The sequence below is a fragment of the Cebus imitator genome, unplaced genomic scaffold (genome assembly GCF_001604975.1).
Source record: "Cebus imitator isolate Cc_AM_T3 unplaced genomic scaffold, Cebus_imitator-1.0 Scaffold237, whole genome shotgun sequence".
NCBI lineage: Eukaryota > Metazoa > Chordata > Mammalia > Primates > Cebidae > Cebus > Cebus imitator.
Window position 1 is genome coordinate 1,563,639 of NW_016107552.1, and position 11,810 is coordinate 1,575,448.

At 49.3% G+C, this 11,810-nt stretch overlaps 1 protein-coding gene across 1 annotated transcript; it reads left to right on the top strand.

Moving 5' to 3' along the window:
* Positions 1-11,023: 11,023 nt before the first annotated feature.
* Positions 11,024-11,794, top strand: LOC108282209 (prothymosin alpha-like). The gene has a single exon (XM_017498037.2). It carries the CDS (start codon positions 11,027-11,029, stop codon positions 11,384-11,386), a length of 360 nt encoding a protein of 119 aa, XP_017353526.1. The 5' UTR covers positions 11,024-11,026; the 3' UTR covers positions 11,387-11,794.
* Positions 11,795-11,810: the final 16 nt, after the last annotated feature.

Below are 11,810 nucleotides of genomic sequence, written 5' to 3' on the forward strand. Positions count from 1 at the left end.
ACTCAGTATTTACGCAGACTCCATGTGAGTCATATTGCAAATAACACAGATACTATTCCTGTCTTCGGGAAGAGAATAGTTCAATGCTATAAAATAGTAGGAACGGCTGGGAGCAGTGGCTCACGTCTGTAATCCCAGCACTTTGGGAGGCCAAGGTGGGCAGATCACGAGGTCAGGAGTTCGAGACCACCCTGGCCAACATGGTGAAACCCCGTCTCTGCTAAAAATTCGAAAGTTAGCCGGCGCAGTGGCAGAAGTCTGTAATCCCAGCTACTGGGGAGGCTGAGGCAGGAGAATCACTTGAACCTGGGAGGCAGAGGTGGCAGTAAGCCAAGATCATATCACTGCACTGTAGCCTGGGCGACAGAGCAAGACTCCGTCAAAAAAAAAAAAAAATGGTAGGAAGAGCATGAAAAAAAAATCACTACATTTATGATATTACTGTATAATTATTAAGGGGAAAAGTTGGTAAGCTCTCTGAGCAATAGACCTTTTAAAAACAGATATTGTCTCACCAGGCACAGTGGCTCATGCCTATAGTCCCAGCACTTTGGGAGGCCAAGGTGGGTGGATCACAAGGTCAGGAGATGCAGACCATTCTGGCCAACACGGTGAAACCCCATCTCTACTAAAATACAAAAAATTAGTAGGGTGTGATAGCGCGCGCCTGTAATCCTAGATATTCAGGAGGCTGAAGGAGGGGAATCGCTTGAACCCAGGAGGTGGAGGTTGCAGTGAGCCAAGACCATCCAGCCTGCGAGATGGAGCAAGACTATCTCTAAAAAAAAACAGGTATTACACCAAAAAATACAGAAAGAGGGACCTGTGTTTATAAAACTTTAATAAACTGGTTCAATTATATGTCACGGGTGTCTTTGTTGCAGGACTTTTCAGTGCCTTTAATGTGATAATGTGCCTTGTGAATCTCTAATCCTGGCTGGTTGCCAGGGTTCTCCCTGAAGCTTCTAAAAGGACTAATAAACCACAGACCTATGGAATCAGAATCCCCAGAAGTCAGGCTTAGGAAACTGCAGTGTTAAAAGACCTCCCAGGCCGGGCACGGTGGCTCAAACCTGTAATCCCAGCACTCTGGAAGACTAAGGCCCACAGATCACCTGAGGTCGGGAGTTCGAGACCAGCCTGACCAACATGGAGAAACCCTGTCTCTACTAAAAATACAAAATTAGCTGGGCGTGGTGGCGCATGCCTATAATTCCAGCTACTGGGGAGGCTGAGGCAGGAGAATCGCTTGAACCCGGGAGGCAGAGGTTGCGGTGAGCCGAGATCGTGCCATTGTACTCCAGCCTGGGCAACAACAGTGAAACTCTGTTTTAAAAAAACAAAAGCCTCCTAGGCTAGATTTTTTGATTGTCAGCAAACTTGACCTGGAGATTCGAATTTGGGACTATAGGAATTTCCCAACATTTCCTAACTCTTGAATATATCTGCCGGTACCTGCTGAAACTCTTCAGCATGCATCAGTCTGGATACTCTTCCTAATTACATTTATTTCTCTGTTGTAATCCACTCCTCATTGGAAAATCTGCTGTAGGGATCTCAGTTCAATCTAGATGTGTACATTAAGAGGAGCCTGAGGGAGGTGCACCTTTTGCCATCACTAGCCCAGGTCTGAGTGCTTCAAAGCAGACCATGCACCGTGGTCCACTGGGATTTCTCCATTGCAGAGCCTCTGTTGGAAGATCTGGTTTTGCCCTGGGTTTTCCTAAAGATGGAATGGCTACAGAGAACCCATTAATGAGATGTCTCCAGAAGCTGGAGCTGGGGCTGTCGGGGTGGGTTCTGGGAGTGCTGAAGCAATCAGAGAGCAGTGAGTGGGTTCTAGAAGGAGATGGTCTTCAAAAGTGGGGGAGCCTTGGTCATGACTCAACTCTTGGTTCTGTCTGTACTCTACAGGACTTCAAGAGGCTGACCGCCAATCTGACAGTTGACTTCTTCCCAGCGTCTCCATTGGCTACCTCATTAACATTTTTTTTTTTTTTGAAGCAGAGTCCGGCTCCGTCGCCCAGGCTGGAGTGCAGTGATGCAATCTCAGCTCACTTCAACCTCCACCTCCCGGGTTCAAGTGATTTTCCCGCCTCAGCCTCCCCAAGTAGCTGGGTTTAGAGGCATGTGCCACCACATCCAGATAATTTTTGTATTTTTAGTAGAGACGGGGTTTCAGCATCTTGGCCAGGCTGGTCTTGAAATCCTGACCTTGTGATCCACCCATCTCCCAAAGTGCTGGGATTACAGTTGTAAGGCACCACGCCTGGCCTACTTCATTATCTTTCAATAGCCTCATGCTGATATCTACAGGAAAGCAGCACACTTCTTTTTAAGAGACAACACGGGGTGCTCAGCAATCAGGGAATTTACCAAAATAATTAAATACAATCCCCAGTTCTCTGGACAACTTATGTAACATATCTGAGCCTCAGTTTCCTCATCTGTAAACTAATAAAACAAAATCTACCTCCCAGCCTGGTAAACATTAAATACACGACATTGCAAAGCACCTAACACATAGTAGGTCTTCAATAAACGTGAGTCATTTCTTCTTCCTTGTTTCTTTCTTCCACCAAAAGGCTTTGCATCTGAGAGTCAGCAGAAAGAGAACAGTTTTTCACTGGCCTGCAGTGTGACACTGGACAGCTCTTGGTCTCTAAATTCATTGGGATATGTTTGGTTAAAAGTAACAGACTCATTCAAATTAACCCAAGCAAGGGAGGTTGGGGGAAGAGTCATTATAAAAATGCAGAAATAACTCAGAGAACCAAGGAGTTGGAATGCAGTCAGGTTTCAGGAGGGGCCTGGACACAGGAACTGAGACGCACCAGGAAATCTAAGATGTGCTTTCTGTGTCCCTCCTCCTTTCTCCTCTCCCAGCACCACTTTCCTTCCTAACTAGTTCCCTGTTTACAGAACAAACAACGGCAGTCAACTCCCCTAAATACTCAAGCTGGCCAGTAGGACCCTTTCCCTTAAACCTAATTCCATATTCCTAAGGAAGAGCTACATTGGCCCAGCTTGGGTTGGGACCTACTCCTAGTCCAATCAACTACATCTGGGGTGGAGCCAAGAAGGCTCTTATTGGCTTGGCTTAAGATGGACTCTACACCTTGTCCAATCAACAGTGTCCACAGGTGGGGCCATGAGGCTTTCATTGGCCCAGTTTGAGTTTGGCCCTTCTTCTAATCCAATCAACCACATCCAGGGGTGGAGCCATCAGGTTTTCATTGGCTTGGCTTAAGACTGGCTTGGCTTAAGATTGGCTCTACCCCTTGTCCAATCAACGTGTCCACAAGTTGTGCTGTGATGCTTTCATTGCCCCGGCTTGGGTTGGACCTATCCCCTCATCCAATCAACAACATCCAAGAATGGAGCCATTGGCTTGGCTTAAGATGGGCTCTACCCCTAGTTCAATCAACAGCAGCCAGGGGTGGGGCCATGTTACACAAATATGGTGGCTTCTACTGCAGCTATGTGGATGCAGAAAGTAAAGAACAGTCTTCAGAAAAGGGGAACTGGGTGTGCCAAACAATAAGCGACTTGCTTAAAGCAATGAGAAATAATACCTGCCCTCAAGGAACTCATAGTTCCAAGACAGCTTCAGACCCAGAGACAGATAAACACCATCTCCATTCAGAAACAGCCATTATATTGGTATGATCCAAAGACATTCACATAACCAGGGTTTGATGGGAGAAGTTCCCAGAAGCTGACCAACTGCGACCCCAAAGCCATCCTAGGACCTGATGAGCTAATTAATCACAATTATTATCGATGGCAGTGCCAATCCACCTGCTCATGTCACAAGACATTACTTATTGCCAGGAATGATGAATCCCAGGACGTAGAACATGCTAAAAATATTAATCTACCAGTGAAAATAATTTTAATTGGATTTCGCCCTTGGGGTCGTGTCAGGGGCCCGCTTTCAATCAGACTTCTCCAGTCAGCAAAGCAGACCCTAGCCTTTCAAATTGAAACTGTGATTGGCTGGCAGAGGTTAATAGAAATGTTGGGAAATAAATAGGTTATTGATTGATCATAACAATCAGCTGGCTCCCAGCTTACCTTGCTGACCTTGCCCGCCGAATTTTACGGCAAACTCGGTTAGCATCTAATTATAGATCACTTTTACAATGCTGTGTATTAATGAGAAGATTATACAGTGGGGGGTAGGGGAATTCTTACCAGAGAAGTTTCCCTGTGGCAGACAAATGCGGTGAGACCTTGTGTCCAACATGGGGACTAACAGTGAATGTGGGCGTTCTAGAAGGAAGAAAGCGACTCTCCCCACATCCCTGCCTAAAACCTCATTCGTTCAAACAACACACATTTACTGGGCGTAAGATTTACACAGGGGACCATGGTACATGGTGCTGTATCAGATGCAGTCCCTCTGCATAGGAACTCACTCTGTAATGCAGTGGTTCTAAATAAAACATCTGTGAGCCCAAGAATCACCTGCCACATGAAACACAGATTCAGCCAGACGTCATGGGACATGCCTATAATCCCAGCACTGCGGGAGGCCAAGGCAGGAGGATGGCTTGAGAACAGGGGCTTAAGACCAGCCTGGGCAACACAGCAAGATCCCATCTCTACAAAAAATAAAAATAGCCAGAAATGGTGGCCTGTGCTTATAGTCCCTGCTCTTCAGAGGCTGAGACAGGAAGATTCCTTGTGCCCAGGAGTTCAAGGTTACAGTGAGCTATGAATGTACCACTGCTCTGCAGTCTGGATGACAGATCGAGATCCTGTCTTCAAAAGAAGAAAAAAGAAAACAGAGATGCAAATTCCTGGGCCCACCCACTGAGATGCCGATTCAGAGGGATCTACATGTTTAACCCCCTCCACCTTGAAAACCATGATGTGGTTAGAATGTCTCATTTAGAGACACATTGGCCTGATGGGGAAGAAAAATCCACACAAGAAAATTACAAATCAGAGTATTGGGTGTTTGTACTGAAGCTCATGCAGAGCCCAGCCAGACACAAGGAAAGTGAGGTCAGCTGAACCTAGAAGTCTTCATACATACAGCAGGTGAGGTTCACACTGAACAGGAATATCCAAGGGAACCTGAAGGACAGTTTGCCCCCATAAAAGGATACTTTTCGTTTGTTTGTTTTGTTTTTTGAGACGGAGTCTTGCTCTGTCGCCAGGCTGGAGTGCAGTGGCGAAATCTCGGCTGGCAACCTCCGCCTCCCGGGTTCAAGCGATTCTTCCGCCTCAGCCTCCCAAGTAGCCGGGATCACAGGCACGTGCCACCATGCCCAGCTAATTTTTGTATTTTAAGTAGAGACGGGGTTTCACCATGTTGGCCAAGATGGTCTCAATCTCTTGACTTCGTGATCCGCCCGCCTCGGCCTCCCAAAGTGCTGGGATTACAGGCATGAGCCACCGCGCCCGGCCAAAAGGATACTTTTAATGGGCACTAATGGTGTGCACAGCTTCTCTGCCCCACCAGGGAGAGAAGGGGTGTCTGTCTCTCTCTTTTAAGGTACTAGTAACCTGGTTGCTTTCTCAACTCCAAGTGACACTTTACCATGCACAAACCCTTTACTGCTTACTTTTTTTTAAGAGACAGGGTCTCACTCACTCACCCAGGCCAGAATCAGTGGCATGATCAGAGCTCACGGCAGCCTCAAACTCCTGGGCTCAAGCGATCCTCCTGCCTCAGCCTCCTGAGTACCTGGGACCACAGGAGTATATCACTATGCCTAGCTAATTTTTTTTGTTGTTGTTTTTTGAGACAGAGTTTTGCTCTGTCACCAGGCTAGAGTGCAGTGGCACAATTTCGGCTCACTGCAAACTCTACCTCCTGGAATCAAGCAATTCTTCTGCCTCAGCCTCCCGAGTAACTGGGACTACAGGCACACACCACCACGTCCAGCTAATTTTTGTATTTTTAGTAGAGACAAGGTTTCACCTTGTTGCCCAGGCTGGTCTTGAACTCCTATCCTCAAGCAATCCTCCCAAGGTGCTGGGAATTACAGGTGTGAGCCACCATTTGTTGAACCAATATGGAGACGCTGTGGGAAAACAGGCTGGGAGGCTGGAGGGAGGGGCGGGTAAGTGACTTGCCATCGGTCACACAGCCCTGGTACATCTAGATAAGAACACACGTCCAATGTCAATACAATACAGTGTTGCTGCTACCTTACTCGTGGGGACAGCCCTTCCGAACAGGATGGAGCTGTTGGGGGCTGGGGCACAGTCAGAATGGGAGGGTCTGAGAGTGACAAACGGTTCAACCCCAGCTCCTCACACAGTGCTGGGAGGGCCTCCCTCGGGCAGCCAGGCTGGGCTTCAGGAGGCTGAAGTGAGTCTATGAAGGCAAATCCTCACCTAAGAATTAAGGAGGGAGTGTCTTTTAAAGAATGACAGACAGAAACGTCTGGAAGCCATGGGTACAGGGCAGCTGGACCACGCCGGAGGAGACAGAGGAGCCTCAGCCCTGCGACACCTGTGTGGATGGCGTCTTTGATAAATGCAGTTTCTCACCTAGACTCCTCCACAGCCCCTGCCCCAGGCTCCCTGCTCCCCCATCCCCCTCCAATCCATTCTCCACCCAGCAGCTGGAAGCCAGTGTTTATGGCATACATCAGAGGTGTCACTCTGCAGCACAGAACCCGCTGACGGCTTCCAAACACACTTAGGGTCAAATCAGAGTCCTTACTGCGGCTCAACAGTCCCCGAATGACCCACCCCTGGCTTGCCTTTCTACACTGCATCCCACCAGCCTCTCTGGCCTCGCCTCCGTCCCTTCCGCACGGCAAGCTCATCCCACCTCAGCACCTTTGCCCCTGCTGTTCCCCCTGCTGACACTTTCTCCTAATGTCACATGGCTGACTCCAGCTTAACAGATCAAATGCCACCTCCTCCAAGAAGCCCTCCCTGACCACTGCCTGACTGTGCCCATCCCCCACTCCACCCTGTCCCATCATCCTGCCAAACTTCTTTCATAACAATAAACAATGGTAGAAAGGATTTAACTTTCTTGTTTCCATAGTGAATGCCTGTCTCCCCTACTAGACTGAGAATTCTGTGAGAACAGACATTTCGTTTCTTCTCACCACGATATTCTAGGTGCCTAGCACAGAGCCTGGCACATGAGCAGGGCCTGGTGTATATCATATCTGCTCTACTACTGAATCCAAATCTCAAGTCTAGATTGGGAGGGCGGGGACAAACAGGAGCTGCCTGCTCAGAGACCAAAGCAGTGAGCGAACTTGCTCAGGCTGAGTCAAGGAGGGTGTTGCGGACAGACAGGAAGTGGTGGCCAGAGGGGTCTTACCCTGGGCTCGTGTGGGGAGAAGAAGAAACAGTCCAGGCAAAGACAAATGAAGGGCTCAGAGACACAGCACTGGAGGCGGAAGGAGCCGAACGCCGATGATTTCCCTTATTCTGTCATTCATGTATCAAGATTCCTGTTCTCCCTGTAAAACGGTGAGGCTGGTTGGAAAGTTGCCACGGCTGCTCGAAACAGAAGGCTGGTGGTTTGGCTGTGGCAATGTCAGGGGGATAGAATAAAGTGACAAGAGGTATTTAGGGCCAGGCGTGGTGGCTCATGCCTATTACCCAGCACTTTATGAGGCTGAGGCAGGCGATCACTTGAGGTCAGGAGTTCAAGACAAGCCCAGCCAACGTGGTGAAACCTCATCTCTACTAAAAACACAAAAATTAGCCAGGCCTGGTGGTGGGCACCCATAATCCCAGCTTCTTGGGAGGCTGAGGCAGGAGAATTGATTGGACCCGGAGCGTGGAGGTTGCAGTGGGCTGAGATGGTGCCACTGCACTCCAGACTGGGTGAAAGAGTGAAACTCCCTCTCAAAAAAAAAAAAAAAAAAAAGAGAGAGAGAGAGAGATTTCGGAGGTAAGATGAGAGGACCTGGCCATGGCTGTCACAGAGATTGAGGAAGGAAAGAAAGATGACGCTCAGGTTTCTTTTTCAGGCAACCAGAAAGAGTGGGGCTCTTTCCTGAGACGGAAAATGCTGGAAGGGACCAGGCTCAGGGGGAAAAAAAGATCCTGAGTTCAGCTGAGACAGAAGCAAAGTTGTTTCTTAAAAGGAACTGTATCCTTGTTTATTGCTGCATAATGAACCTCTCCAAGACCTAGAGGCTTAAAACTACCATCATTTTGCTCAGGAACCTGCAAAGGGAGCATGGCTTGATTCCAGTTTGTCCCTGCTCCATGCAGTATCCACTGCAGTGACTCAGCTAGGGCGGGATGACCCACCTTCAAAACGGTTCACCCACAGGATTGCCAGGAGCTCAGCCAGGGCGAGGGGCCTTGGTTCCCGTCCATGTGGGCCTCTTCACAGCTGCTTGGGTTTCCTCACACCATGGCGGCTGGGTTCCAAGACTGAGTATTCCCCTCCCCCATTTTATTAACCAGCCTTGAAAGTCACATAGTATCACTTCTACCAAAGTCACAAACCCACCCAGATTCAAGGGGAGAAGGGTCAAAGTCACATTATAAGAGGAGTGTGTGGGATAGGAGATATTGTTATAGCCATTTTTCTAACAATAAGAATTTCCATTTATAGCACCAGGAACAAAGGGGCCTTTCACTCTCGTCAAAGGAGATCCTAATGTTACCCCCATTTTATAAATGGGGGTACAGAGGCTCAGACAGCTGAGCTTGTCCAAGGTGACACGATGCAGGAGTCCAGACTTGACAGTGGGTCTGTCCCACCTCCCTGTGGCTCAGACAAGAGTCAGCTTCATTTTTCTCTGTACTTCAGTGCCCAGCACAGGGTCTGGCCCTGAGTGCAGAAGTACAGGTGCTGAGCGAGAGGCTGAAATAAAAGACCGTGAGAGGCTGGCGGGGCCTCCGTCATTCCAGCCTGAGAACCTGGGAAAGCATCAAGGCAGTTGAGGCTTGACCCGGGTGCCAGAAGGTGATGTCTGCTATGAACTCCCCAGTGGCCTGGCGTCCCTGAGATGGCTGGGAAAATGCCCCCTCAGCCCTGTGCCTCTAAGACATTCTCTTTCCTGGGGCCTGGGCTGGAGGCTCCAGCACATTCCTTACATTCCAGAGCTTTCCCCTGGGAGGAAGCCTCCTTCGCGCTGGAGAGGCCTCCTGAGTGAAGATCAGGAAACCGTGTGTGTTTCAGGCTGAACAGCACCAGTTCCCCACCGGGGTCTCTGTCCCCCTGACTACTGGCTCTGCCCCTGTTATGGGTGCTTTACAGAGGAGGATCTGTTTATATGCTCAGGGCCAGGCAAGAGATGACAGTAGGGACGGGGTCACCATGACTGTGGCTTTTTGAGTACTCACATTCAGGCAGGCTCAGAGGATAAGCCAGAGCTGCGGACAGTTTGCTGTATGACTTGGTCCGGCTGCTTCCCCCCGTCCAATCCCAAGGCCACTCTGCCTCCCCCTGACCCTGCTGGTCATGCCATACCCGCCCCAGGCCAAGAGAAGCCATCAACACATGATACAGGAATTGAGAGCCCATTACATGCAGACGCTTTGCATATGCTCCCTTGTCAAATCCTGGTAACTTCATTGAAAGGGATGCAGTCATTCCCGTTTTACAGATGGAGAAACTGAGGCTCAAACAAACAGGGGAAGTCACCAGACCTAAGTCACATAACAGTGAAGGGTGGACCTGCCTGGACACCACCCACTAGAAAAGCCCAACTAGCCGGGCGCGGTGGCTCAAGCCTGTAATCCCAGCACTTTGGGAGGCTGAGGTGGGTGGATCACGAGGTCAAGAATTCAAGATCATCCTGGTCAACATGGTGAAACCCCGTCTCTACTAAAAATACAAAAAATTAGCTGGGCATGGTGGTGCGTGCCTGTAATCCCAGCTACTCAGGAGNAATCCCAGCTACTCAGGAGGCTGAGGCAGGAGAATTGCCTGAACCCAGGAGGCGGAGGTTGCGGTGAGCCGAGATCGCGCCATTGCACTCCAGCCTGGGCAACAAGAGCGAAACTCCATAAAAAAAAAAAAAAAAAAAAGAAAAGCCCAACTAGCTCTTGTTACATTCATTCAATAAAATGTTGACTGCCAACTGTGTGCCGGGCACAGTCCTGGGTGCCCACGGTACAGCTGTGAGGCGGCAGGCATCGCCCCTGCCCTTGTGGAGCTCACAGTCAGGGAGCAGGTAAATGAGCAAACAGATATGAAATCACAAATTGTGCTCAGTTCCCCGAGGCCAACAGACACCCTGCAGGGCGGAGTGACAGGAGAGAAACCAGCATAGAGAGAGAGTAACTGGGTCCGACCTTGCAAGATGGAGTCAGCATTTTTGGGTTGCGCGGCCCCATGCGTACAGCGACCACCTTGAATCCAGGTTCCCCATCCCCTAACGGTGTGACTTTGGGGAAGTTTCTTCGCCTCTCTGAGCTGCAGTGCCTTCTCCTATAAAACGGGAGTAGTGATGAGACTCTCAAACTACTTCTGAGCACTTCATGCATCAATAAGTCTAAACCATCCAGCACAGAGCCCGCATGGAGCGAGCACTGGAAAACAGCGCTGGCCACTTTAAGTCACTCCAGCTGAATGAAGGCGAGGTGTCTGGAGGCAGAACTAGAAGGAACGGCTTTGCCTATGGGAAGAGTTCACAGCATCAGCGAGCTCTTGGAATATTCTAGGTCTCAGGGGGAGATGGCTGGGGGATCCTGCATGGCCGAAAACACCAGTGTTATCAAAATAGTGACCCTTGCTGAGAGTGGCTGAGTGGAATGGAAGCCAAAGTCGTACTTTGCCCATTTTGTGGAGGACTAAGCTGAGGCTTAGGGGGGAATTCACTTGGCTTGGCCTCTGTTAAGATGAGGTAGCTCACACCTGTATTCCCAGCACTTTGGGAAGCTGAGGCGGGTGGATCAGGAGGTCAGGTGTTCAAGACCAGCCTGACCAAGATGGTGAAACCCCGACTGTACTAAAAATACAAACCATCAACACACGAAATAGGAATTGAGAGCCCATTACATGCGGACGCTTTGCATATGCTCTCTTGTCAAATCCTGGTAACTTCATTGAAGGCGACACAGTTGGTGCCCTACTATGTCAGACGCAGCTGTAAACACCAGCTCCGAAATCACCACCAAGGACTTGAAGGAGAAGAAGGAAGTTGTAGAAGAGGCGGAAAATGGAAGAGACGCCCCTGCTAACGGAAATACTGATGAGGAAAATGGGGAGCAGGAGGCTGACAATGAGGTAGATGAAGAAGAGGAAGAAGGTGGGGCGGAAGAGGAGGAGGAGGAGGAAGGTGATGGTGAGGAGGAGGATGGAGATGAAGATGAGGAGGCTGAGCCTGCTACCGTCAAGTGTGCAGGTGAAGATGCTGAGGATGACCATGTCCACACCAAGAAGCAGAAGACCGACGAGCATGACCAGACAGCAAAAACGGAAAAGTTAAACTAAAAGAAAATCAAAAAAAAGGCCGCCATAACCTATTCACCCTCCACTTCCCGTCTCAGAATCTAAACGTGGTCACCTTCGAGTAGAGAGGCCAGCCCGCCCGCCCACCACGGGCAGCGCCACCCGCAGAGGACACGACGCGCCCTCCACTACCCAACCCAAACCATGAGAATTGGCAACAGGGGAGGAAAGAAGAACCAAAACTTCCAAGGCCCTGCTTTTTCTCTTTAAAGTACTTTTAAAAGGAAATTTGCTTGTATTTTTCATTTACGTTTTATATTTTTGTACGTATTGTTAGGGTCAGCCATTTTTAATGATCCCGATGACCAAGGAGCGTTCTCTGTCCTACTTCTGACTTTACTTGTGGTGTGACCGTGTTCGTTATAATCTCAAAGGAGAAAAAAAGCCTTGTTTAAAAAAAAAAAAA